General features: G+C 38.5%; 4 protein-coding genes across 6 annotated transcripts in view; 1 reads left to right on the top strand and 3 right to left on the bottom strand.

Moving 5' to 3' along the window:
* eml5 (EMAP like 5) overlaps positions 1–11071 on the bottom strand; it is a 37566-nt gene extending 26495 nt beyond the window's left edge. For all 3 annotated transcript variants that reach the window (XM_079641551.1, XM_079641553.1, XM_079641552.1), the window contains exons 1-4: positions 10545–11071; positions 3763–3922; positions 1217–1315; positions 668–736 (exon numbers count right to left, since the gene is read on the bottom strand). In XM_079641551.1, the coding sequence (XP_079497677.1) occupies positions 668–736; positions 1217–1315; positions 3763–3922; positions 10545–10741 (525 nt within the window). In that variant the 5' untranslated portion in view covers positions 10742–11071. The remainder of the gene's footprint in view (positions 1–667; positions 737–1216; positions 1316–3762; positions 3923–10544) is intronic.
* A 686-nt stretch (positions 11072–11757) lies between these two features.
* ttc8 (tetratricopeptide repeat domain 8) lies at positions 11758–17315 on the top strand. Its single transcript, XM_079693247.1, has 14 exons — positions 11758–11996; positions 12510–12630; positions 12720–12783; positions 12876–13035; positions 13228–13317; positions 13406–13450; positions 13549–13634; positions 13724–13811; positions 13973–14083; positions 14172–14311; positions 14415–14589; positions 15308–15430; positions 16178–16261; positions 16376–17315. Exons 1-14 carry the CDS (start codon positions 11883–11885, stop codon positions 16490–16492), a joined length of 1518 nt encoding a protein of 505 aa, XP_079549373.1. The 5' UTR covers positions 11758–11882; the 3' UTR covers positions 16493–17315.
* Positions 17316–18987: 1672 nt separating this feature from the next.
* LOC307046718 (uncharacterized protein) lies at positions 18988–22743 on the bottom strand. Its single transcript, XM_079693250.1, has 6 exons — positions 22542–22743; positions 22274–22390; positions 21363–21614; positions 21101–21264; positions 20809–20945; positions 18988–20277 (listed from the first exon to the last, which is right to left on the bottom strand). The coding sequence occupies exons 1-6, from the start codon at positions 22651–22653 to the stop codon at positions 20124–20126; spliced, it is 936 nt and encodes a 311-aa protein (XP_079549376.1). The 5' UTR covers positions 22654–22743; the 3' UTR covers positions 18988–20123.
* Positions 22744–22992: 249 nt separating this feature from the next.
* Positions 22993–26416, bottom strand: LOC307046719 (C-type lectin domain family 4 member E-like). Its single transcript, XM_079693251.1, has 6 exons — positions 26259–26416; positions 26041–26154; positions 25538–25801; positions 25287–25450; positions 24420–24565; positions 22993–23591 (listed from the first exon to the last, which is right to left on the bottom strand). Exons 1-6 carry the CDS (start codon positions 26278–26280, stop codon positions 23438–23440), a joined length of 864 nt encoding a protein of 287 aa, XP_079549377.1. The 5' UTR covers positions 26281–26416; the 3' UTR covers positions 22993–23437.
* Between the last annotated feature and the right edge of the window lie 853 nt (positions 26417–27269).

The following is a 27269-nucleotide window of genomic DNA, read 5'->3' as shown; positions in this document are numbered from 1 at the left end:
TGCATCACATGCTGCGATGTTCAGCCTCCCAGGGCCAGTGGTCACATTTGACATTTTATTCCAAACGTTTTGAAAATAAGCTTCATCTGCGGCTTTGGAGTCCTTGTAACTTCCTAATGGTCATACCACTCAAGGAACACTAGTACCTATCCCAAGGCCAGGGTTGGCAAAGACACCCTGCATGAGCGACACTCTTCTGTGAAAAATAAGCAATAGAGATAAGCCCGAAAATGAAGAGAGCCCAGCCCAGCTACAGTTTGCACAGTTGAGTGTTTTCCAAAAAGCTGAATGAGGAGAGCTAAAAAGGGGAGATGAGTCGCAGAGCCATAGTTCCTCCAAAAAGGGAAAAATGTTTCCTCTGTGCGGTGCAGATTACTACACATTTGAGGGAAGAGTCTGTGAGTCATTGCCCGTCCTACTTATGTTAAGACCCTAATAACCATGAACTCTGATATAAAATGAATTTGCATACATCTATTTTAAGACTTTGATATGGTCATGGTGATAAAGCATGCAAGCCAGGGAAGAAGGGGGCATGTAGCCAATGGATTCTTCAGACTTACTAAAAATCATGATCTGTTTTCAAATATTATGCAAATGAGCCGCAAGAAATCTCAAGAGGCAGCTGTAACCGACAGGGCGTAGAATGACCAGGAAGTAGCTGTACCTTGATATGTTTGACACCACAGCTTACAAGCTTGCTCGGCTGGTATAAATCCCATGATATGTCGAATATCTGCGGGTAAAAAAAACAGACAATGATTATTACACGATAACCAAAACACGTTATCAAGCATGTCATTATGCAAAAATAATGATCGTTCGAAAATAACTCTTCAATGTGATTTTCATCTAGTTACATGTTTCTCAAATGTAATCAGAAATCTTGAGATCAGATTTCAAAAGAGATGGAAAAGGAACGGAAAAAAACACAGTAAAAGTGAAAAGAAAGTGTTGCGTGTGTATGCTTGCACAGGCTGAGTTATAATGGTGTGTGGGCTGAATGAGAAAAGAACAGCTGCCTGTATTTCATCTTTTTTAAATTCCTTTTCATTAGCCGTGCACCCTCTCAGAAGGGCTCCGGAAAGCCCACAATCAATCAGGCCTAACTTGTTTATGTCCCCTTTGGGCACGCGCTCCATCCAGCGTTTATAGCGAATCCAGTCGGTCGATACCGAGCTTGTGACAGAGACAGACAAGACAGAAAAGTGTGTACCCTGTCTGTATGACCGGGAGCGGCTGCCAACACTTTTCCTTTCCTCCAGTCCCACACACAGATTGTGTTTTTGGAGTCCAAACCCACAGACACCAGACACTGCAAAGAGAGCAAAAAGAAAGAAAAAAACATCACAGATTGAACTGACTCTGCTCTGTTGCACTAATAACTGCATAACAAACTGAGCTAGCACTGCGGCATGACAGGCTACAGTGTGAGGGCTCCAGAGCAGAACAGTTGTCCAGCCCCCTGGCGCTTCCACTGAGCACATTTGAGTGCTTTTTGCTGGAGGAGCCTCCTATAGCTGAGTGAGTGAGTAGGCAGCAGCAGAGCAGAAGAGAGAAGAGCAGCTATTATGGAAATCCTTCTATACTTGCTTTACATGATAAAAGATGTCCTCCTTATCCACTGTTAAATAGGTGTTTGACTTTGATAACAGGTCTGCGTTGAGGCATTTCTTACCTTGTATTGGATCAGGGGGTTTAAAAGTAACTCAGTAACTAAAACACTCAAGTAATCGTTTTATCGATGTGGCTTTAGGCATGTCTTACTGCCATTGGACGCCAATCGGTTCAGCCTGAAATATCCCAATAACTGTTAGAGGGAATGGCTTGAAAGTGTGTACAGGCCTTGATGGTCCCATTCAAATGAATCTTAATGACTCTGGTGTTCCTCTGACATTTTCCCCATCACCACCATGAGGTAAAAATGGTAACTATTCATTTGGTTTATGACCAATAATCTTCAAAACGAATCCCTTTCCCATCAGCCTCATCTAGTCTTTTGTTTAGTGCTAATTTGCAACATGCTACATTAACATATGGAACATGGTATACAATAGATCTGCATGGTGAGGATCATAGCATGCTGATGTTAGCATTTAGCTTAACTTTGCAGAGCTGCTAGCATGGCTATAGATTCTTAGTCTTACTAATATGAGCAAATATATCCCACTTAGAAGAGTTGGCATTAATAAAATATGACAACTGAGATGCCAACACATTTTTAAAAAAGCACCTTGTTGTGACGATATTCATGTTATGTCACGTTTCTATGTCTAGGTTTGGGTGTTTTGCTGTTCTCCCTGTCATGTTTTCCTCCTGGGTTATTGTCTGGTCCTTTTCCCTGTGTTTTTCTTCCTGTCGTTAGTTTCCCTGGTGTGTCTAATTATCTGATTGTGTTCACCTGTGGCCCTTGTGTTTCTCCTCCCCTGCCCGGCTGTTTCTCGTCTTGTGATTACCCCTCCCTGGATTTAGTCTTGTCTCTTCCTGTGTTCGGTGTCGGTTCATTGTTTGTCTTTCCCTTCTTGTCACGCTCCATGTTTGGGTCCTGGATTATTTACTCGTGCTCCCCTGTTTTTGGTATGCTAACTTTGTCTCTTGTTTTCTTTTGTCATCTGCTTTTTTTTTTTTTTTTAATTAAAGCTCGCTTTTTGTTAATACTGCTTTTGGGTCCTACCTTTTCTGCAAACCGTAACACTTGTAGTGTTGAGAGATTATTGTATGCACTACTGTGTGCAGGCATTGTAACATGAGCAACCACAGCATATTATACTCCATATAGGAATAAAGTAAAACAAAAGGTCATGAGTTAAATTCGTATTAACAGGCTGTAAAACTGCAGCTCTGACTAAAGTACCTAGTAGAGATATCTCAAACATCAGTGATATTGCTTTAATTGACGGGCAGAGTAATGGCACCAGGCATTATTCTGAATTGTCTTGTCCAGCTTTGACTTCCTCTCATTCAGGAAGGGGAGTGATGGAACCTAAATAGAGCCGCTAAACTGAGAAGCGGTGAAGCTTCCTCTGCCTTTAAATACTGTCACTTTCCATCTAAATCCCCAGCTCTCTACCCGAGCAGGAAAATAGCACGGGGTCATCGCCCTGTCTCTTACTGCAAAATACAGGAGGTATAACTCTGAGAACTCCCACGGGAGGAAGGGTAAGACGTGGAAAGATAAAAACCTAGAACTGCTTCCGAACAGTAACGACCACTAATAGACCACTTCAACATTGGGTTGAGGCTGCAGTGTGTAAGTATTGACTGGTGGTGTGCAGGGTCCTTGCTCAAAAAAAAAAAACACGAGAAGGTTCAAAAGCAAGTTACAAATAATGTACCCCTATATTGCAGGGTCCCACTGTCCATGTGCAGGCTGTTTCTGTTCACGAGAGTATCTAAAGGCTTGCCATGTGCTAAAGCTTTTCTCACCTTAACACCACGCATTGCAGCTGACTGTTTTCCTGTCAAATCTACCAAGTAGAGCATGACTGTGTGCAGCTGTCCAGCCAATACTGCTGGAGTAATCACAGATGTGTCATTCAGTAACTCAGCCCGTCGGGTGAGCTGTAAAAGCCAGCCTGCAGCTCTATAGAGGAGTTTTGATTGCTGCCTCTCAAAACGAACATTTCTGTTGACACTCTTTTTCTACGAACCAGTGCCTCGAAGACGATATTTTAAAATTGGGCCGCAATTCAAACAAGACTACGTAACAGTACATTTAGTTGATACTATTTGAGAATAGGTGTCATTGTTTCAACACTGTACCTGTCCCTCGAGGTCAAAGGCCAGACAGGCAATGCCGTGTGAGTGCACATCTTTGAGGATGGACACGGTCTGCACGGTGTAGGAGTCCCATACACAGATATAAGGCTCCTTGCCCACCTGTCCTGTGGCCACCAACACATGCTCCGGATGCAGTGCTAAACTGCACAGAGAGAGAAAAGGGGGAGAAAACATCTGGTTAGTATTGCCATGTTGCGTGATTGTGTGTGTGTGTTGGTGTGTGACAATGCATTCACCCTCCCAGCATAAACCACTGGGATGAGATGAACACATTAAGTCTGTGATGGGCCTGAATATGGAAGCAGAGGGGCAGCTTGATGATGTGACATGGTCCAATTAACTCAGTCATGCTCAAATACACAGCCTGGCTTCCTACGTGCCAACAGGGTGTTCGTAAAGTATAAAAAGCAGTGGTGGTGAACATGTGAATTTCATTTCTCTCTATATTTGTCTTTATATATTTTTCAGTGTCCCTTGAACAACTATCTGCCCATGTAACCTTTTTCTAATTCATTTGGGGTTTCCTCGCATCACCAGGCATATGTTTGTAACACTGTTACATAATCTCCCCACTCCACTCATACCTCCCCCACCCACAAGCATTCCCACTCTACAGCTGAGCAACAGCCCACTGTATAAAGCTGTCACTCCCTCTCCTGCTCCGCCCATCCTTTCAGCGTCCGCCACTCACGTCCCAGGCAGGTCTGAGTGATTCACTGGGCAATTCTTCGTCTTCTCTTGTCCCGACCTATGTATGTCGTCCTGCAACACACGGAGCTCCCTCCATTATAACCACGACGCCCATTTTGCCAACTCCTCTCCAGAACGTCTAATCCTGGCTTGTGTTCAGGCAGCAGGCTGGATGAGGCTTCTCGGGTCGGGCATCCTCAACATGCAAGGCCTTCTTCCACTTTCACTTCTATACTATACACCTAGACTCACCTCTCTTTCCGAGTGCTTTTCCTCCCACCTTCACAGGCTGAATATTTCTGTCTGGCACCTCGTCTGTTTTGTTGAACAAAGCTTTGTCAGTGTAATGTCTGAATCTGAGGTGGCTGAGATGTGATATTTCTGATCTTTGACCCGTCATTACCCTGTTATCGCTCATCACCTCCGCTTACCCACCTTCTTTGTTGAACCTGGCACGATTTGCTTCTTATTTTACCACGTATTATATAATCAGAGCAAAGCAGCTATAAATAGCTTTCAGAGGAAGAGAGAAAAAATGATTGGAATACTTTGAGATGTAGACAGACGCAGAAGGTAAAACTGCTTTGGCAAAGGCACGTAGCGCACAGCTAATCTTTGTGAAACAACATGGACGCTAAAATGTCCAACAGCTATGGAGTCAATCTCAGGCCAAAACACTCAGCATTACTTCACTTAGGTCTCACATCCTATCCCCTTTAATGTGTAGTATGTCCATGTTACAGCTTGGGAAATCCAGTTCAGTCTGAGCCAGCTACAACAAGATTTATGTTTCATTTAAATTTCTGTCAGCTGAAGAGCTTGCTAAACGCCATCACTAATGACTTGGCCTGCAGTGCATCACCGAGGTTCTCCTGTTTGATGTATGCAACGGCTGTTTGATTCGGCTGTCTTCCATCTGCCAAGTGTTAAAGTACAAAACTGGCTAACTACTGCAGCAATTAAACAGCCTGTTTTCATGAAGATACGAGGCAGCCACAAGATCAGATTTTTTTAGACGAGCATGAGACACACCTCTACCCACTCTAGCATAAACGTTTCCCTTCATCAACGTGAGCAAAACACAATTTTTTATTAAAAACAGGCAGGAATTATGATAGACCATCGTGATATTGTGAGTTCCTGTTACAACTTTCATTCACATTACCCGGCACGAGTTTCCTTTGTAGGATTTCTGTCTGCAGTGGATTAAAAAGAGGCAGAGGATTAGCATGTTTCTGAATAGCAATACAATGCAGGATATTTTCAAGGATTCTACAAAATGTTTTTAATCCTGCCGCCCATTTAAACTCTATCTGAAACACCTGCCCATACATCACAGGCTTAAAGCTATATAAAACCTGCAATGAAAGTAAAAATTAGATGATGGTTTGCTCTGCTTTATTCCACAGTCAACGGTACAGAGAGGAAGAGAGACGGAAAAGGGCTGTATTTATGCACTTGGCTGAACATGTTGTGATAAAGCTCAAGCATTAATAGGCTAATGATTAATACATTAAGGTAAATGAAACTCTTAAATGTCTTTGTTATTTGTAAAGGCACTTTTCAGAGACACATTTCAAACTGAAGCTGGTTGAAGCTTTGGAAATTGCTGATTTCCCTTGTTATATTTGGGTTTTGGTTTGACAAAAGAAACAATTTGACAATGCCACCCTATACCTAATAGGCAGTTCCACTATTTTCTGGAGAACAATTAATCAATCTATTCAATCAAATTATAAAAAAAGTACCAGCCCTAATAAACATAGTATTGTGCAGAAACGATGAGTATCCGTACTCATCAATGAGTAGACATTTCATCTCTACATATTTTTCCATTAGATCTTTCTGAAAATAACATGAATAATTGATCATCATATCCACATTGAAAATCAATACAGTAAATATCTTCCAGAAGTGCCAATATTCGTATCCAATATGCAGTATATAGTATTAAGACATTATCACTATTAAGGTATTTGGTAAAATCGTTATGATGTTTAATTTTTAACTCATAAATAAACTATAATAACCTAAAGTTTGGCGTCATTGACATCACATACTGTAGTCAGGGTAAAGTGAGGAGTTTAAAATCAGAGCAGGTGTAACTGTTTCCACCTAATCTGTGTGAAAGTTTTAGCAAAACAACTTTAAGAGATGACATGAGCAGCCCTACCAGCATTTGCCATGGTGGCCAAATCATTTTTATTTGGTCTTAAATTGTAGTTCAACATTTATTTCCTGTTACTTCTGGACCATGACGGTGGGCCAGCCTTTAATGTTTAACTGAGTGGAGTATGTTGAATATGTTTTACCAAAATGTTGGCTATATGTTAAGGAGTTTTCAGGTTGTGACAGTGCACTGCAACATGTTTGTTGATCTTGGTTATTGGTATTTATTATTTTGATATTATTTATTTAAATGTAGATATGAATGTATAATTTATGTTATTTTATTTTGTATTGGTTTTTCAGTTGATTACCCTGAACGTATAATTCAACAGTTAAAAGGATCAAATTATTATTTTTATTTGTTTTAAAGTACAATAAATGGATGTTTTCAAAGTCAATGACTAATCGCATTTAATAATCGCAATTATTGACCCAAATAATCGAGATTATGATTTTTGCCATAATGGAGCAGCCCTATGTGAAACTATCATAACATCTCCTCTTTAACAGGACGTCTGTCCCGGCAACAACAATGCTGAATAACGCTGTAGGGCTAGCAGTAACTGTACTGAACCCCGGAGGACCCTGATTGGAGGAGACAGATGTGCTCTTTAGAGAGCATGCAGTTACTCACAGTAATGATTTGACCTACGACCTCAGCATCTCACTGACACTCTGCACAGAGCACCTGGAAATATGTGTAAGGGTAAGGAGCTGAAGAAGCAGACAACATTGTCATCAACAGTAAAGGATAAAGCTCTGATGTGATGTCTATTTTTCTACAGTCTTCTCACTAGGTTTTCTTGGACTTCTTATTTTATTGTGGTTATGGTTCAAAATGTTAATTATTTAATAAGGTGGTGAATGACACCAAAGTAAGCAAAGGTTGTATAGTTGTCTTTGTACTCTGAATTACAAAATAAAAAAGTATATTTGAATCATATTGTCAACATTACTTGCCTGAAAGCTCATTCCCACACATTCACCTATACATTCATTTTCACCAAATTCACCTTTACAAAGTAATTTCGCATAAACAGCTTTAACTTGTTCAATATTAATATTGTTAAAATCTCGAAAAAATACAAGATTGCATGTACATCACACAATCTATAATGACTTTACAGAAAATGGTTTGTTTTGTATGATTTGTAATAATTGTGCAGATTTAGTTCACCCAGTTCACAGAGTGCAAGAGTCTATTCTGCATTCTAGTAGGTCATTGAATGCACCTTCATACTGCTTTAACAGTTCTAATTAGGGAATAATAAAATACATGTATTCACTAAATATCTCCAAGGTCACTAAAACAAGATCATTCTCGGTCTTGCATCTATAGTCCATAACTCTGGCTGTAGTCCATCATAAAGTTAACAAGATATTGTAACATGAGACAGCCTTTTACCCCTGCCTCCATAACACTGTCTCATTAACTGCTCTATTACAGCAAACATGAATCAGCCAAGATTTGGAATAACAGCAGAAAATAAAGCTAGGGTAGGATCTTTTGAGAATTTGAAAAGCTGATGACAAGACAAAAGCTGATTTTTGGCACAGAAAGTTATATTCTAATTTATACAGAATATGTATAACATAAATAAAATATTTACTTCCCGTTCAACTATCGTACTGGGGCTGGATATTGGAAACTCATGGGGATCACACACTTGAAGCACCCTTTAGTATTCAGCCGATTTTTTTAGTGTGTGTTTGTGTTTTGAATGCATTTGTGTGCATTGTTGAGGGCAGTGTGTACATGTTCTGCATGATAGCAAATAGGAGAAGTTAAGCCCTGTGGTCCTGACTCCTGTGGATTTTTAGCAGTAGCCTCAGGTTCTTTGAGTTTGGACTGGAATACATAACTGAGCTGCAACATAGTGGAAAATACCATTTTACTACACATTTTACAAAGGTTGATCATTGTGTTTTAACTAACATTAACAGCACACTAATATTCTCAGTCTATTGTGATATTGCCTTATCTCATCCACATCAGAAAGAGAGACCAGTTTGAAGAGGCTGCAGGGCAAAAATAAACCAGGAGGTAGAAACAGAGCCAGCAATTCATTAATGAAATAAAACACCCATTTGTACTTAGTTCACAAACAACCAAAATGGGCTGAGAAAAAGAGACAGAGAGAGAGAGAGAGAAAGAGAGAGATAGAGAGAGGGATTGGGATTGTAGTGCTATCTGAGGGGGCTGAATCTATTCCACATGAGTTAGTGCAACGTGAGAGCAGTCCAACAGTTATTCAGCACTGCTGAGGACTGCTCGCCAGTCAGATTGAATCTTCCGGCACAGACTGAAAACTCATCTCTTTCGACTCCACTTCGAGCGATAGAACTATTAACAAAGCACTTATATACTAATAAAGGACTGGCTTATCTAAAGCCAGTTGAGTAGCACTTGAAATGTTTTGGCTCTATGAAACCTGATGTACTTATATGATTCTGTTTTCTTCAAGTTTGTATTTTGTTGGTCGAACGCACTTATTGTAAGTCGCTTTGGATAAAAGTGTCAGCTAAATGCAATGTAATGTAAGTCAAGAGTTCATTTAATGCACTCCTCTGAGATCTGCAGTTCAAATGATTATTATCCAGCCTGTGTCAATAATGATCAACAGCTCAAGAGATCTGTGTAGCCAAAGCATTATATCTAACATCATGGCTGCAGAAAAAGCAACAAAATGACACCAAAAGGAACCTGATCTGACTGAATCCTAGCAAATGCTCTCCCAACAGTGAGAGCGGAAGTACAGGTGGCCAATGTGCTGGTTTACCAATTAATTACTCTTGTATTGGTCTCGCATTGCACTCAGTGACTCCTCCAGGTAACGTTTGAACTCAGGCACTTCGCCCAGAGGGCAGCCCGGGGTTAGCATCTCTATTGTCTCATTAATAATGGAGCAGGAGTCCAGTTGACTACCGACACACGTATATACAGTAATGCTAGTCATCTCCAGGCCAACCCACACATGTATGTCAACACAAGCGCTGGAGCGTTTGACACAGGCACTGTTCTGAGTCATGCTGAGAACAGTTGGAAAGGCATGTTCATTGTATACGTGATGTAACACAGGTTGTTGTGTTGTATCAAAGAGAAGGCGACTTGAGGGTATATTTGATTCACCACAACCCACATATAGCTTTCCAATTCAAGGATGCCTTCAAGGACAGCTGTGCTCAAGTGCCTTTTTCAGAATTGCACATTAGCATTATTACTCTGAGAGTGCTGGTATGTGCAGGCTGCTGTTTTAAAAAGAGCTTTTTTTATTATGTCTTACCAGACAACGATCAAACAAGCAATGCCAGCAACAAATTATGAATTGTTAAGGCAATCTGAAAATACATTAATAGTCATCATGATAAATGACTATTTAGAATAATTTTTTTAAAAGATCAGATTCAAAGTATTGTCTTTAACACATCCTCTCATGGGTGGATTTGCTGATTTTCTTCCTGTGTTAAAATGAAATACCCTTCAGTTTTGGACTTTCAGTAGGACCAGACATTCAACAACGTTAAAAAAAACATAATGCTCAGGAAATACAACTATTTTATAGACTAAATCAGTCGTTTATATTTGATGATAGCAGCCATGCAGTCACAAGAGGAGTGGCAGCAGTGTAATCTTCAGTCGTGAGAGACAAGACTTCACCCTTGGTTAAGCTGGTTAAAGGCATCAGCCCTGCTGGAGTCACACTGACGCCCCTTATAAACTCCGGTGAGTAGGTGTGTGGCCCTTGAGTTCCCTATGGAGCTAAACACATTTATATATCATATTACACTAGCAAGGTGACACCAGCACCCACAATGACAACAGTACTGTATCCATTCATTTTATGTTGTGGGTCAGCTGCTGTCCGAGGTGCTGAAACAAACTGTTGTGAGTATAATTACACTACCTGATTATGTCATCATTGTGCCCCAGGTAAAATTTCTGCTTATGCTCCCGGGTGTTGTACACAACTCCCACACCGGCGACAAAATAGACTATTTCCTTGGCGGCGGTGTAGTACAGGTTGTTGCGGCACTGATGTCCCCGGTATCCGTACACCCACTCCAGTCTCAGGTGGCAGCTGGGAGCAGTCCTGTCAGCCATGTCCGCACTTCCGTGTGTGTGTCTCTGTCGCGTATGTTTTCTGATATAGTGTCATTCACCAAAAAGGATTTATTTTAAGCCCGTGTGTCCCATTAGTTCCGTTGCATTTCCACCAGTCCCGGGAGAGCGTTGAAATTAGGCATTTTTGAGGGTCATGTGAATTTATAGTCTCGCAGTCGGATAGGATGAAATACCTCTGTCTCTATTTGAGAAACAGCTTTTCTAGGCTGTGGTTCTCATTGTGGCAGTCAACTTGTACTTCTGCAGCTCGAGGTTCGCGGTCCTCCTCGACACAGGTCAAAGCTCCTGTCAAATCCTACAAAGATGGAGCTGCGCTGTTATTCCGCAAGCACCGCCCACAAAGATGACGGATCAGCGCATCGTCCAATCAGATACTTTAACTCGTCCACGAGAGGAAAAAAAGCAGGAGCAGACATCTACGTCATAGCTGGAAAGTTGGTGCCAAGCTACATTTTAAAAATAAATGTACAATAAAAACGTCGTATTGGAAATGTCATTCTTTTTTTTTTAATGAATTGTACATACAAAAAATCCCCTTCAAATATATATTATTTTATTATAATGTAATATAAGCGTATACATGCTCTCACTTATATCATAATATAAAGAATGGACACATTTTTTATTTCAAACACAGTAGGCCTACACCGAAGTCCATGGATACTTTGATATGTCCATGAAATACCTTTTACATTTATTCATTTAATCGATTTATTTTCATTTGCCATCTTTCATTTATGCTTTTTTTGCAAACTTGTCTTAGCTTTAGTGTATTTACCCTTTTCTCTTTAACAGGTGATGATTTTCTTTTAAACATTTAATAAAAGGACCTTTTTGTTATTTCTATATTATATGATAATGTAGAACTAATCAAAAATGCTCTGTAACCTTTGTTGTACGTGACATGTTATAGAAAAGAGTATATTATGTAATATTAAAATTGTTATATATTTTTTGTGTGGTGTGTGTGTTTCTCCTTAGAGGAAGCACAGCAGTGAAGCACCGCCCCCTCCACGGTTGCCGAGCGACAGAGGAAGCTTCACTCTCGCCATTATCCCAGTTCTAAAAAGCTTTAGCTTGGTAGCCGACTTTTACACCTAATTTTACCCCGAACAAAGCGATGGAGGTGACAATGGACCCGTTGTTTCTGGCGTGGAGCTATTTCAGACGGCGAAAACTCCAACAATGTTCTGATATTTGCACAAAAATATTACAAGACAACTCGTACGACCAGGTACTGTGGTGCAGTTAGCCTGGGGCTAGCCTAGCATGCTAGCGATTATCCATTAAGAAAAGCCTGCTAGTTTGCTAACGCAGGAAAGCAGTAAAACCTGGAGTTTAATCCCGATTAGTCCAGTACTTGTAGTTTAACATAATTAAACTGAGGTCATGTTAACGTTATATTTACTGGCAAGTCTTTGAACCAACATTTATATTGTTTTTTGAAACATATTCGTGTCACTGCTGTGCATTTCTTTTTCACATCTCATTTTTGTTTTTTCTTTGAACCATGTTTTCCCGTTCATTTTCTATTTCCCCCTATTTATTCACATCTGTCCTCCATTTCTGTCCTCTTCTCTCACTGATTCACTGCATGCTGTCCCAAGGACTCCTCTTTACCTGTCTCAGAGGTAACCATGTTCCTCTCTGCCATCCTTTGTGGTGACGACAGTTCAACAAAGACTGTAATATGTTCACCTGTACATCCGTGGCCATCTATATGATTGAAACATTGTCTGCTTCATAGGCTGCATGGAGCTTGAAAACCCGTGCTCTCACAGAGATGGTGTATATAGATGAAGTTGAGGTCGACCAGGAGGGCATTGCTGAGATGATGCTGGATGAGAGCTCTATTGCTCAAGTTGCACGTGAGTTCAAACTCTTCTCATTGCCTTACATTTAGGTATATTAGCAATTCTTAAATGTGTCTGATTGACAAGACTTCCCTTTCCGCCAGGACCCGGCACATCACTGAGGCTCCCTGGAACCAGTCATGGCGGAGGTCCCACACCGGCTATCAGGTACTGTCTGCCAGGCTAAAATGCTTTTACCATTGACAACTTTTTCAACAAAGTAATTAACAGTGATCTAATTTTTATTTCATGAATTCAAGGCCTTTGACACAATCAGGGCGTCCTATAACAGGATTTGTGAGACCCAGCACACAGTCAGGGCGTCCTGGGACAATGGAGCAGGCCATCAAGACCCCGCGCACTGCCAGCACTGCTCGTCCTGTCACTAGTGCTTCTGGAAGATTCATCCGTCTTGGAACAGTGAGTACATATGCATGAAGGTGTGTCAGTCTGCAGTGACTGAGAGGCTTCATGTGAAACAATCGGAATTTGGCTTCTCAGTATTATCTGCCTCTCACAAATGATTATTTCCAAATAATGTGACATTATTTTTTGCTATATTGACTGTGAAGATGATATTTGGCATGACATTTTGTTTCACTGTTTCTATAGGCTTCAATGTTAACCAATCCCGAAGGACCATTTATAAATTTGTCAAGACTAAATATGGCCAAGTATTCTCAAAAGCCTAATTTATCCAGGGTAAGAATGACACTGTTAATTGCATACACAAAAAATAATACATATTTCTTTCTTCTCATATCAAGTAACCATTATTTCGCTTTCTCAGACACTTTTTGAGTACATCTTCCATCATGAAAATGATGTGAATAATGTAAGTGTTCACTAAAGCTACTTCATTAATAATATTCATGATACTTTGTTAGGTTGTTGACTATTAAAAATGCAACTCAAACCTTATATTGTGTCCAGGCTTTAGATTTGGCTGCTCAAGCTACTGAACACGCCCAGTTCAAAGACTGGTGGTGGAAAGTTCAGCTGGGGAAATGCTACTACAGGTACCTTACAGACATCTGCTCATTTCTGATGTTTAATGACGTTTCATTTTTATAAATCATGCTATGAGTAATGCCTCTGGTCTTTGCAGGCTTGGTTTGTATAGAGAATCAGAAAAACAGTTTAGATCAGCTCTCAACCATCAAGAGGTCGTGGATACATATGTCTACCTTGCAAAGGTAGGGAAACATTACCAATTTGATGCATATTGGAAAATAAACATTAAAGCATATAAGCATGTTCAAAAACCCAAAATACAAGAATAGACCTGAAAAGGAATATGATATTTCCCTGGTAAACCAATAGTTTGTTTATAAAACCTTTCATGTTTTCCCCTTAGGTGTATCAGCGCCTGGATCAACCAATAACAGCACTCAGCCTTTTCAAGCAAGGTCTGGACCATTTTCCTGGTGAAGTTACTCTTCTAACAGGAATCGCTCGCATACACGAGGTACAGTTTGATCCTTACTAAAGAGTCAAATTAGATAACACTGCCATAATGAAATAGGAAGCCATATTTATTGTTTATACTGTCACAGGAGATGAACAACATCCCATCAGCCACAGAGTATTACAAAGATGTCCTGAAGCAGGACAACACTCACGTGGAGGCTATAGCCTGCATAGGCAGCAATCACTTCTACACCGATCAGCCTGAGATCGCACTGCGCTTTTACAGGTCAGAGAAACATTTATGCATAAGTAATGTAACGCATTTTTACAGGATATGTAATGAGAAATTATATCCCATCTGTGATTAAATATGTTTCTCCCATTGCTAGACGGTTACTCCAGATGGGAGTTTATAACTGCCAGCTGTACAACAACCTGGGTTTGTGCTGCTTCTACGCGCAGCAGTACGACATGACTCTGTCCTCATTCGAGAGGGCTCTAGCTCTGGTGGCCAATGATGAAGAGCAGGCTGATGTGTGGTACAACGTTGGACATGTGGCTGTGGTGAGTTACCAATCACTTCAAATATCCCAGAATGTCTGAGTGCTGCAGGAATGAGTCCCAAAAACGGAAACTAGTTAACATCTTTGATCTTCCAGTTCCCTCGTCTCAGGAGTGGGACCTTTGTGTTGGTTTTTGTTTAGATGCCTGAAATAAGCTCAGGATATTATCAGGTTTTGTGCTACAACTTAAAATATGTCAGTTATTATCAAACTTCTGAATTATGATTTTTTTCCTTTAAAAAAAAAAAACGGCTGTTAAGCAGCTGAATGGGACTCGTCGTCATGACATCCAAGGTCTGGAAAACCTCATCTATTCAGTGGAGGGGTTTTGTTAAAGTTGTGCCACTTAGCTTTGAACTTTTAATGATTGCATTTGCACAACAATCATGAAGTAGTGTTTATTTGTTAGGATTGTCTTGCTAAACAAAAAGGTGTAAATATAATTTACCCTTTTTTTTGACACTGAGCTTTTTCTGGCATTAATCAAAAATGTAATGAAGAAATTCATCATCAAGAGGCTTTTTTTTCTTGGGAACCACAGCAATAATAAACTGGCATACAAAAAAATGAAATTCCTGTAGCACTCTTTAATCAATGTAACCCCTTTTGATACGGTTTACAGTTAAAATAATGTATATTAATTTATTGTTAATAGAACTTAAAAGCTTACATCAAATGTACACAAATAGGTACAGTGTTTGAATGTTTTATTTTTACAGGGCATTGCAGACTTGACGCTGGCCTACCAGTGTTTTAAACTGGCTTTGGCTTTTAATAATGACCATGCTGAGGCCTACAACAACTTGGCTGTGCTGGAGCTGCGCAAAGGTCGAATCGAACAGGTGAAGACAAATCCTTAAGTCATATAGCTTTTATTCCACTGTTAAAATATGATGTATGAGATCATAACTTTGTAATTTTAGACCCTCTTATACACCGGAATTAGCTAGCTATTAAACCACAAGCACTAGGTAATAAATCAAATTAGCAATAACATTATATTGTAGGACAAGACATTATGAGATGTATTTGGTTATCTCACGGCAACAAAGGCTGTGTGTTCCCCACATATACAGCTAGGTGGCAGCCATCAGCTGAAAGTCATGCCACGCTAACACAAGCTGAAATAAGTGCTGGAATAATAAAACTGGTGTGTTTTTGGATAATGATATTTAGAATGGTAGTTAGGAGTGAAACTATTATTGTGTAGTGATATATATTATAGTAATGTTTGGATGATAAACAGCACATTGTTTTGAATGCCTTAAAAGTCTGATTGCAACACTGCATTATACCCTAAAGACAGTTGATATAGAGTCTTCAGTAAACACCAACAGTTATATTCTTCAAGCTTAACTTAAACTGCCCCTGAGCTAATGAAATGTTATTATGGAGTCATGATTAAGCTTGAAGATGCTCATTCTTCAGATGTTACTATAAATGAGGGACTGCAAGCTGTAGTTAAAGCAACATTTCTGCTGTTTTTCTAATTATGTAAAATGTATGAGCCCTGTGAGAATCTGAATGTCTGATTTCATGGAATTTTTTCATATATAAATGTTGATAATATGAATGTTTCTTTGACCCAGTCTAAAGCCTTCCTGCAGACGGCTGAATCACTGGCTCCTCACATGTATGAGCCACACTACAATCTCTCCATTCTCTCTGAAAAGGTAACTTATCCCTTTTTTTTATATCTGATTCTAAACATCTGAACTAGTTAAAGAGGCAAAGTAAAATCTCCACAACACAGTCTACCTTAGTGATTTTTCTTTTTCTGTTTCTAGATTGGCGACCTTCAGAGCAGCTACACTGCCGCCCTAAAGTCTGAGGACTCCTTTCCGGAGCATGTTGACACTCAGCAGGTTTTGAAGCAACTTCGAGAACACTTTTCGGTGCTGTGAGTGTCTGTCCAGCATGCGTAGGAAGCAAAGTGTGGTTCGAATAATGTAGTTGTCACAGATAAGACATATTGTGCTGTCTTAAGCTTCATAACAATCAGACATAGAAACCAACAAATGGGCATTCGTTTTTGGTGTTTATGTATCAAATGCTTTGTATTGACTAAACTCTCAGTTTATTTGGTACATCGTCTTCATTCAACAAAAATAGTAATCTTGCCACTTCCTTGATTGGTTAGTTGGTTTGTGTGTGACGGAATTAACTGACAGAAAAGTTAAGCAGTGGAAATATTCTAAATATATCATACACTCAAACTGATATTGATTTATTTTAGGTAGCCCTTTTTTAAGAGTATATTATATGTTTTGCTGCCAGCCACATCAACAACAATACATCGCGTCCCATGCTGGTACTGCTGTATTTTTCCAAAGTAAGGGCTTGTCGACCACTGTTAGTGGAAAATACAGTGAGTTTGGATAAGAATTCCATGCAACACAATTTAAAAACATCTGAACAAATCCTTTACCTTAATAACTCAAGGCTAAGTGATATCTTAATGCTGCGTTGTGACTTGTAAGTATGTACAATTATGTAGAGATGGGTGTTTAGCTGATAAACTAACTTAATGTACAGACCTGTATAGTATTAAGTCATATGCACATAAAAAAGGTCATTTATTTATTTTATTACTAGAAAATGGTGATCTTACATTTGATATTTCACTGCATAAATCAAATGTATTTTATTACGTTTACCTTGCCATTGTGTAGTTTCCACAAATATTGAAAGGACAATAAAAAAAGATTTGGAAGTTGTGTTAAAGTATTTTCAATGGTCTCAATTTTTGATTGCAACAATTAATTTTAAAAAATCACATTAACTTGCAGACCTTGTTGTCATTTGGCAAATCCATTTCAGTATATGATGGCATGGCTCTTGATACCAGATTTCAAAGGGGCTGCTCAGTCCCTGTCATCAATTCATCTCCACCCTTCACCAATCCAGTAACTGAAACAAATAATAATTTAGTTGAACCAAATAAACTACTATGTCACGAAACACATTATTAATCACTTTTTCATTTGTCAGCTGATAGAGGTGTTCTAGTACTTTTCCTGTTTTATCTTTTTATGCAGAATGTTGATTATTCTCTCAGAGCTAGCTAAACACATGGGACTGGGGTAGAGATGCAGCACAAATCTAATGGACTCCATTGCTTCAGAAGTTTACATTACACCCACATACAATAAGTGCATTCTGCAATTTGTTTTTGGTTGACCAGAGACCGAAGATGTGTAGAATAACACATTATCTAAACGTAACGTTAGCTCCTTATGGTTCTGGCAATTTGATTGGATGCTGTTGGAATGCTTCAGACAAAGTGGATGTGGGTAATTCAAAGAAAGATATTCATTTTCTTTGAATCAAAGTTCAAGTGAAGTCATAAGTGTAATGTAGTGTCATTAAAGTCCTGTTGAGTCTAAAGTAATTTGTGAATTTAGATCTTTCTTGTTTGTTAATGTTACCCTGTGGTCAGTCTTGTTCCATCAAGCCATTTCCATATCCCTTCCTCCTCAATATCTCTCGACCCGAGTTCATCCTTTGTTATTAATTTAGACATTGCCACCTGCCAATGAAAATGTTTTTTACAGTGTACTTAATGCCTGAGCTTGCACTTTTTTATTGTTGTTGTTTTTAAAAAGGGTTTTATGTCTTGTAATTGCATTTTTGAGGAACCTGTGACCCTAGTTTTTAATTAATTACATACAACACCATAGTTGTGTATATGATATGTCAATAAACCTTTGATATATTTTCATTTAATAATGCACCAGAAATAGTACTATATTACATTATATAATGGGCCATTCTGCATATTAGGTGTTGTTTACTTTTGGTACTTTGAGAATATTTTTGATGTTATTATTTTTGTGCTGCAAGATGGTGGGATAATAACAACTTACAATAGACTCCCAGGCCAATGTCCACTGCTAGTAGAATGACAGCAAGCTCTGCAAGGCTTACTGTAAGCCGTTTGTAATGTTTCAAACTGGATTCAGGTCTCACCACAGACATGGACACTGCACAGAAGTCATGGACCAATAGCAAAGACAAGAAAATGGTACAATATAAAAGCAGGTCAATATTGCAAAATAATAAACTTTATATTTTTGAGTATGGTACCAGTATCAAAGTACAGATTACAGTTTATTTTACACGTGGGACGTTTACCTTGTTCTTGGTTTGAATAGAGAGTGAGCTCATCTCCACTGATGTCCTCTTGGTGGATCAGTTTGTTATAAGAACTATCAAATGTACCTGCATTTTCTGTGCCCATTTTGAGGATGTAAGCAGTCTTAGTCTGACGTGACTGTTCAGAAAGGACTATTTGTCAGGACCTTGCCCTGTGTGTGTGTTTGTGTGCGTCTGTTTGTTTTAACACCATTACAAACAGAAAATGAAGTTCATTTGTTAAACATTTACAGGAGGATGCATGTAATTTGAAGAGTAGTTTAACTTTCTGATCACAAAATTATTTATGTATACAAACATTCAAGTATTTTTGGATTCCTTTAGGTGGAAATCTTATTACATTAAAACGGCAATTACAGAATACTAGCTCAGCACAGTTTAAGAAGAATAGTAATGTATCAAGCTGCAGTTTATTTCAAAGATATTACAAAGACATATAGTACATGATTTGTCCAGTTATTGTGATTTCCACTTTTTGAAAGGTTTTAAGTTTAACTTTGCTCCATTTCACATATACAGCTTAACAGAATGTTCAAGGCAGTATCCAATAAACCATTTCCCCCTGAAATCAGCACATTATTAAGAATCTGCACAGTTCCCACTCTGAGGTCCCTAACTGTTATAATGTCCATTTCTCCAGTAGGCTACTTTTAAGAAGTCTAGAATTTAGTTTTACCAGTGAGTCATGATACTGTCACAAAACTTAAGAAATCAATAGAAAAGCGGTCTATGAGATGCTTGCTTACACTGTTTCCCCCTCGGTTACATTGTTAACCTGGACCCATGTTCCCGCCTTCGCTACATCACTCAGGCCAATCCAAAATCTGTTCTGCCACCACATACCACCGCCTCCCAGTTTCGGGACGTTGTCAATCATGGGTTGCTGTGACACTACTGTCACAGGAGTTAAATTGCACATTTCAAGTTTGTCAGGTAGTATTATGTACTATGATCATTTAGACAGAAAATCCCAATGACAACAGCAGCCATCAGCAGTACTGCATTTAGCATTCCCAGGCTGATTATAACCAGACGGTGGTGTGTAAACGCAGGTCCACTGCCCTGTGTAAACAGAACTTGATCATGTTCTTTTGAGTGAAAACCTTAATATTGCCTTATGTTAAAACCTAAAATAAAAGTTAGAAAAAAATTATTCCTACCTTTTAAGAGGTTACAGAAAATATGAATGGATACAGTAGGATTGAAGAAATTAAATAATCACAGTTGTAGTTTAAAAAAATGTAGAAAGAACATTACAAATTATATTTAACAATGCTTTAAAATATTTTGAAAAAATATATATTTAAGTCCCTTGAATGGTGTAGATTCCTGACTGAAACTATTAATTAAATAAGGAAATGCAATTAAATTAAAATCAGATTAACCCTCCGACCTTGGTGTCATTTGGCAAATCCATTTCAGTATATGATTGCATGGAGCATCATTCCAGGCTTTAAAGGGGTTGCCTCTGGGATATGTTGCTGCACAGTCCTCAACACCACCGTCGTCGTTCGGCTCTCCATCATTCCAGTAACTGAAACAAATAACAATTTGAAACACATTGTTAATCGCTTTTTCATTTTAAAGGATGATATCACAGATGGATTATAGCCACAGCTGTAAGTATGTGAAAGTGGAATCACAACAACTCCAAAAAACACAATTTGACTACAATGGGTCATCTGTTGCACTTTTAGTATGAACACGCCCATAGGTAGGAAAATAGTGTCTATTGATTCTTTAAAAAGTCATAATGTGCTCTTCACCCTTTTCCACCTACACATTGTGCATTCTGCCATTTGTTTTTTGTTGACCAGGGCGCATTATTTGTAGAATACCAAATTGTCTTTAACGTAACGTAAGCTCCTTATGGTTCTCTCTGGTCATTTGATTGGATGCTGTTGGAATGCTTCAGACAAAGTGGATGTGGGTAATTAAAAGAAAGGTATTCATCTTCTTTGAATCAAAGTTCAATTGAAGTCATACTGTAAGTGTTAATAAAGTCCTGTTGAGTCTAAAGCAATCACATTCGTGAATTTAGAACTTTCTTGTATGTTAATGTTACCCTGCGGTCAGTCTTGTTCCATCAAGCCATTTCCATATCCCTTCCTCCTCGATGTCTCTCAAACCGATCCAGAAGCCACTGTGGACTATGTGTCGAGAGGGGACTCGATAATTTGTTATCAATTCAGTTATTGCCAGCTGCCAATGGAAATGTACACAAACAAACACAAACATGTACAGTACATTAATTTATCTTGTTGGTTTATGTGTAACACCAAGCACATTTACTGCTCAGAAAAAAATGTGAAGCCTTATAAAGAGAATTACAAAAGATCATGGAATAGTAGTCTTACGTGTTTCTCTCTGCTGTCGATCACTGCCAAGTCACCTCCTTGGTTTATACAGAATTGTCTGGCTTCCTGCCATGACCTTGGTGGAAAATTATCAGAGAAAGTGAAGTAGTAACACACTGAGTTCATGAAGGTCCATCCTGGTAGACAGTGTCTGCAGCCCTCTTCTGTTGCCAAAGATAAAGGAAAACATAATGTGTTGTTGGTTTGGTCGGGTGAAAATAATTGTTGTTAACTCAATCATATGAAAAAAAAAAGCCCTCACTAATCATTGGGATGTGGGATTTCAAAGCTGCTATTTCCATTAGAATGTTGTCACTCAGCTTAAGGTAGTCCATGCTTCTGCTTTTCTGGTGATCAAGCTCCCACTTGGTAATTTGCTGCTCCCTTGTCTCTCTGGCCAACTGCTTCTTGGCTTCATCCCTGTGCCAGATCGCAGTGTCGTAAGCAGCCTGCAGTTTGGCCACCTCAGCACTGATGTCCATTATGGTATCCTGTCCATCGGTAAATGTACCATCTGTAAGTGTTCAAGACTTAGTGTTACTGAAGAAATCATGTTTTCCTTAAATCACAACACTTTTCACAGTATGGCCAACAGTAGAAAATACAAGCAGGAAAATGGTGAAATTAAATAATATATTCAAACAGGTATTCAAAACATTTGTATAATTACATTGCAATATAAACTAAAACTCATCTCTTTCGACTCCAATAAAGGACTGGCTTATCTAAAGCCAGTTGAGTAGCACTTGAAATGTTTGGCTCTATGAAACCTGATGTACTTATATGATTCTGTTTTCTTCAAGGTTGTATCTTCCTGGTCGAATGTACTTATTGTAAGTCGCTTTGGATAAAAGCGTCAGCTAAATGCAATGTAATGTAATGTAATAAATAAACATTGATTGATTGACATTGGTTTTAAAAAGAGTTAAATTGCAGTGGTGCTGAAACATTTATCTCAAGTACTGTATGTAGGCTACTTTACATTAAAGTTACTTGAATATTTCCATTTTATCCTAATTTGTACTTATACTTCATTACTTTTTGAATGCAGATGCTGTACCTTTTGCTCGACTATATTTGAATTATAAAATTAGAGCCTCTTTCAGGCTGCAAAAATATAGTACAATGCCACAATACTTTGTGCTGCGAGATGGTGGGATAATAACAACTTACAATAGACTCCCAGGCCAATGTCCACTGCTAGTAGAATGACAGCAAGCACTGCAAGGCTTACTGTAAGCCGTTTGTAATGTTTCAAACTGGATTCAGGTCTCACCACAGACATGGACACTGCACAGAAGTCATGGACCAATAGCAAAGACAAGAAAATGACACAATATAACAGCAGGTCAATATAGCAAAATAATAAACTGTATATTTTTGAATATGGTACCAGTATCAAAGTACAGATTACAGTTTATTTTAGACTTGGGACGTTTACCTTGTTCTTGTTCTTGGTTTGAATAGAGAGTGAGCTCATCTCCACTGATGTCCTCTTGGTGGATCAGTTTGTTATAAGAACCACCAAATGTACCTGCATTTTCTGTGTCCATTTTAACTATGAGGATGTAAGCAGTCTTAGTCTGACATGACTGTTGAGAAAGGGCTATTTGTCAGGACCTTGCCCTGTGTGTGTGTGTGTGTGTGTGTGTGTGTGTGTGTGTGTGTGTGTGTGTGTGTGTGTGTGTGTGTGTGTGTGTGTGTGTGTGTGTGTGTGTGTGTGTGTGTGTGTGTGTGTGTGTGTGTGTGTGTGTGTGTGTGTGTGTGTGTGTGTGTGTTAACATCATTACAAACAGAAAATCTAGTTCATTTGTTAAACATTTACAGGGGGATGCTTGAATTTGAAGAGCTGTGTCATTTTCTGATCACAAAATCAGTTATGTAAACAAACATTCATACATTTTTTTATTTATTTAGGTGGCACTTTTATTACACTATTACACTAAGTTTACTTTCACAAAATAATTATTAATCCGCTGCAGGACAGTAACAGAATACTAAATTATCACAGTTTAAGAATAAAAGTTCAATGTATTAAGCAATTTATTTGAAAGATATTTTAAAGACATACATGATTTGTCCAGTATTTGTGATTTCCACTTTTTGAGGGGTTTTCTGTTTAACTTTGCTCCATCTTACATTTACACATGTCGGGCAAAGAAATAGTTAGACATTTTGACAATACTTTCCTTCATTATATTACCAATAGAGTTAGATAAGTTAAAAGATACCATTCTCATTACTGTTTGATACGAATGAAGCTACAACCAAGACTGATGTGACTGTTATCAACTGCATTGAAGAACAATTGTTAACATTTCCATGGTTATTTTCTTTTCACACCTTGGGCTCCATTTCGCATAACCATTCCCTTTGTACTTCGCAGGGATCATCAAAGAATGTTTTCCTTGGGTTTCTTAGGTTAATAAATGCGACACAATGCTGTTCCTCTGTTCCTCGGGTGCCGGTGGGCTCATCTGTTATCCAGTACCTAAAAAAAATCCAAGTTATGCTTAAGAATACATTGAATAATAAAATACACTATTAAAAAATGTATTGTGTCTACTTTTTTAATCACATACAATTGAACATTTATTTTAAATTGTACTTATTTCATAGAAAAGGGCAAGTCGTGGTTTAATGAATACATAATTTTTCTACTATAGGAGTAACCTGTGTTTTTAAACAAATGTTCGGGCACATAGCACTGGTGGGCAAGGGCGACATTCTAATCACACTCAATGCAGCATGAGAGAAGCAGCGTGGTCATGGCAAGCTAAAATGCCCCACAGATTGATACAAAAAGTGTATTATTAATATAAGGGCAATCAGCCCAAACACTATAAGGAAATACTTTAGTCTCTTGATTTTCTAGTAAGTTAATAAAGCGAGCCATTACATAAATTACTGTTGAGTCTGTAAATGCCATACAGTCTATGGTAAAAACAACAGCACAGTATCTTATCTAAACTGTTAAGGTCATGTATTCAATAAAAACAGAACAAGTGCAGTGAAGTATCAAAATTATAGGTAGCCTACAGGTTTTAAACAGACTTGATAATGCTAACGCTAACGATTTTCTTGTGCATTTATGATGAACTGAACACTAGTCTGCTACTCCTCTACCATATGAACACCCACACAAGATTTGACTACGGTTAGGGGGCCAATTTTGTATTTGTAATCTATATATTCACTGAACATGAGAGTGGTATCGATCTTCTAATCTAACTACTCTCAACAAGAAAGTGAATTAGTGTATTTTCTAAAATGTGATATGATTCTAGTAATACTGCAAAGTAAGTCTTAAAGCTCTTACCCTAGATTCTGCATAGGCACATTATTTACCCAAACCCATTGGCCCTCTGTTTGAATATCCGTAAGGCCGATCCAAAACCCCCCCTGCGTGCTCCACCACGGTCGAATCCGCGGATCCATTTTAGGTAGGAACTGAAAAAGATTACGCTGGACAAACAGAGATTACAAAATAAAAATGGGTTAATCACAGGTATATCTTTATTTATTAGCAGTGCAGGCCTAAGTAGCGACTGATGAGATACTAGATTCATCATCCCAATTGTATATAGGCCTAGGCCCTAGGATTTGTTCACTGAGTGAAGCTTGGAGCCTCCACCCACGTCTCCTCCCAATGACACTGTTGCTATTTTTAACCTATAGCTTTAAACTTACCTCATGAATGTCAATGGGAATTTTTCCACAGCAGTAAGGGCCTTTTCAGCCTTTCCAATGTGAGGTGCAAGTCGTTATGAGTCCTCTGCGCTTCAGGTTAACCTTTCTAACCTTTACACCACTCTCCTCTTTATTAAAATGGCTATGGTGTCTGTTTGTGGTCATGCTAGATCATCATGCACATGCTGAGGCTTTGGTGAGTAAGTTGAGCAAGAATGAAACCCAGCTGGAGCGTTTGTTCATTTTATTTCAGGCATTTTGGTTGAACCCTGGTAGTTTTGGCTATGATGCTTTGATTATCAGAATTTACTTCAGATAAAACCTACTACTAGAATTATTAACTTCCTCCATGTTTCAACAGCAGGTACAAGTTGAATGTGTTGGCAAGCAAGCTAGAATAGTGAGCCACACCACAATACAGTACAGTGCTACCTTATGTCCATGAATCATCAAAATAACACCCTTTTTATCTCCTGTCTATTCATATTGGACTCACCTGCTCCTCCAAGCTATTAATCACAGCCAGATCTGCCCCACGCCTGATACAGTCCGATCGGCTATCCTGCCAGTTCTTTAAGGGATCGAGGGCTGATTTACCATGGAAGTAGCATGATGCGTTTATGAAAAGCCATCCTGACTTGCATAGTCCACAACTTTCTCCTGTTAAAAGATGAAAATGAGTTGAAATCCAAACAAAAGGAAAGCATTTGACTCCAAATTCAAAAAATGTATGCAACAGCTTCTCACGCATATCAGATGAATTGGACTTCAGTGTAGCTCTCTCCACTTGCAGTACTTCATGACCCCTCTGAATGCTGTCGATGAGGGTCTTGTTCAACCCTAACAGCAGTTTTAGTTGCTGGTGTTCCCTTAGCTCTTTCTCTACTGCTTGCTCTGCCTCTTTTTGAGCTTTGACTGCTTCAGTCTGCATTATTTGAAGTTGCTTCACCTCTATGATGAGCCCTTGTACTGTTATTTGGTCTGGAGCAGATTCCTCACTGACTTTGCCACCTGTGACGAGCGAAAGAAAGGACACCTTTTTGATTAATCTTATAGGTAATTATCAAAAATAAGTTCAATTTGTTTCTGTATTTACCAAGTTATAGCATTGGGTAAGAAAGTGTAAATGTAGTTAAGGATCTAAGTTGAAAAGCACGTCAGCCTAGTTAATGAATTGTTACAGTACTCAAAACCTACTGTAAATAAGGAAAGTATATATACACCACATTACTTGGATCAGATGTACTCACAGTAAATCCCAATAACAATAGCAGTCAGAATCAGAATGGCGTTCAGCAGCCCTAAAAACCCATTAACCAGTGGATACAGTGGCAGACTTCTGGACCCAACTGTGACCATAGATCCTGAAAAACATATGTTGATTTGAGCTCGGAGGGAAAAACAGACAATAATACAGCATGTTTTCTAAAGATGTATTGTGAGGACCAATAAAATAAAGCAAGCCTACCATTGTTTTCCTGTTTTGCCATAATTTGAAATCGTGAATCATGAACTTTCCTCTGGTCTTCAGGTTTGAACTCAACTGCCCGAGCATGTTACTTTTATCTGTGTGAGGAAATTGCTCTGTCAATATTACAAAACTCTGTGGGTGCAAGTGTGCACTTGAATCCCTTTTACCCTCTCTCTGTAATGTGAAAGTGATCTGAAGGTTTTTTTTCTCTCTTATTTAAGATTTGTATGGGAATTCCACATAAAGTTACATTTATAACTTCTTATAATATAAAACTAAATACATTTTATGCAATGTATTTACTGCAGAGTGCTCCGGTGACCTCTAATGTGCCGCACACAGGGCAAAGATCGAATCAAATGAGTGGTTGGTGATGTGATGTACCGTAAGTCTATCAGTCTGCTAGTTGGTTGTAGAAAACAGTACAACTGATTATTTGTAACCTAGGGAAAATTGCCATAATACACGCTGTAGAAGTGACACCTTTTTGTACCAAGATAATGTATTTTATTTTAGGCTATCTCATATACATTACATTTTTGAAATAAATAACTACAATATTGTAATATGATATGATTTTTGTATGAATGGGATACCTTGTGGTTCTTATTTTCCAGGTAATTAATTTGGTAGATTATAACAAAATTTACATTTCTGTTTTATCCATTGACAGGTCGTATTTAGATTTTATTCCAGAAAATGTACTATAGCCTACAATTACACATTTTGATATGTTAATGTAAAACAAGTTATAAAGTGACAAAATGTTACCAATATTACACAACAATATGGTAAGTGTTTTAGGATTTGTGATGAGTAGGACACTCCCCTAACATTTAAATTAGGAGTTTGATACTTAAATAGAAAGAAATATTGATACGTATGTAAAATAAACTATATAAAATTGGAGATAAATAATATAGTAACATTTAATTAGATTTACCCCAAAGAAATAAAGATTCAATGTGAAATAACATCAAGATCTGTAATAAACAGGTAACCTTTTTT

This window comes from Notothenia rossii (genome assembly GCF_949606895.1).
Source record: "Notothenia rossii genome assembly, chromosome: 7".
Taxonomy (NCBI): Eukaryota; Metazoa; Chordata; class Actinopteri; order Perciformes; family Nototheniidae; genus Notothenia; species Notothenia rossii.
Note: the sequence above shows the minus strand (reverse complement) of the source record. Positions and strands in the feature narration are given on the sequence as shown.

What these genes read in the sequence shown, in the direction of transcription:
- LOC307046718 (XM_079693250.1), bottom strand. Translation starts at nt 22,653, where the DNA reads ATGGACACAGAAAATGCAGGTACATTTGGTGGTTCTTATAACAAACTG. An exon ending in AAACCAAGAACAAGAACAAG is followed by an intron (nt 22,391 to 22,541) that starts GTAAACGTCCCA and finishes ACTTCTGTGCAG; the next exon opens with TGTCCATGTCTGTGGTGAGA. An exon ending in ATCCCACATCCCAATGATTA is followed by an intron (nt 21,265 to 21,362) that starts GTGAGGGCTTTT and finishes CTTTGGCAACAG; the next exon opens with AAGAGGGCTGCAGACACTGT.
- LOC307046719 (XM_079693251.1), bottom strand. Translation starts at nt 26,280, where the DNA reads ATGGCAAAACAGGAAAACAATG. An exon ending in TATTGTTATTGGGATTTACT is followed by an intron (nt 25,802 to 26,040) that starts GTGAGTACATCT and finishes CGCTCGTCACAG; the next exon opens with GTGGCAAAGTCAGTGAGGAA. An exon ending in GTCCAATTCATCTGATATGC is followed by an intron (nt 25,451 to 25,537) that starts GTGAGAAGCTGT and finishes ATCTTTTAACAG; the next exon opens with GAGAAAGTTGTGGACTATGC.
- ttc8 (XM_079693247.1), top strand. Translation starts at nt 11,883, where the DNA reads ATGGAGGTGACAATGGACCCGTTGTTTCTGGCGTGGAGCTATTTCAGA. An exon ending in CTCTATTGCTCAAGTTGCAC is followed by an intron (nt 12,631 to 12,719) that starts GTGAGTTCAAAC and finishes CCTTTCCGCCAG; the next exon opens with GACCCGGCACATCACTGAGG. An exon ending in TCTCCATTCTCTCTGAAAAG is followed by an intron (nt 16,262 to 16,375) that starts GTAACTTATCCC and finishes TTCTGTTTCTAG; the next exon opens with ATTGGCGACCTTCAGAGCAG.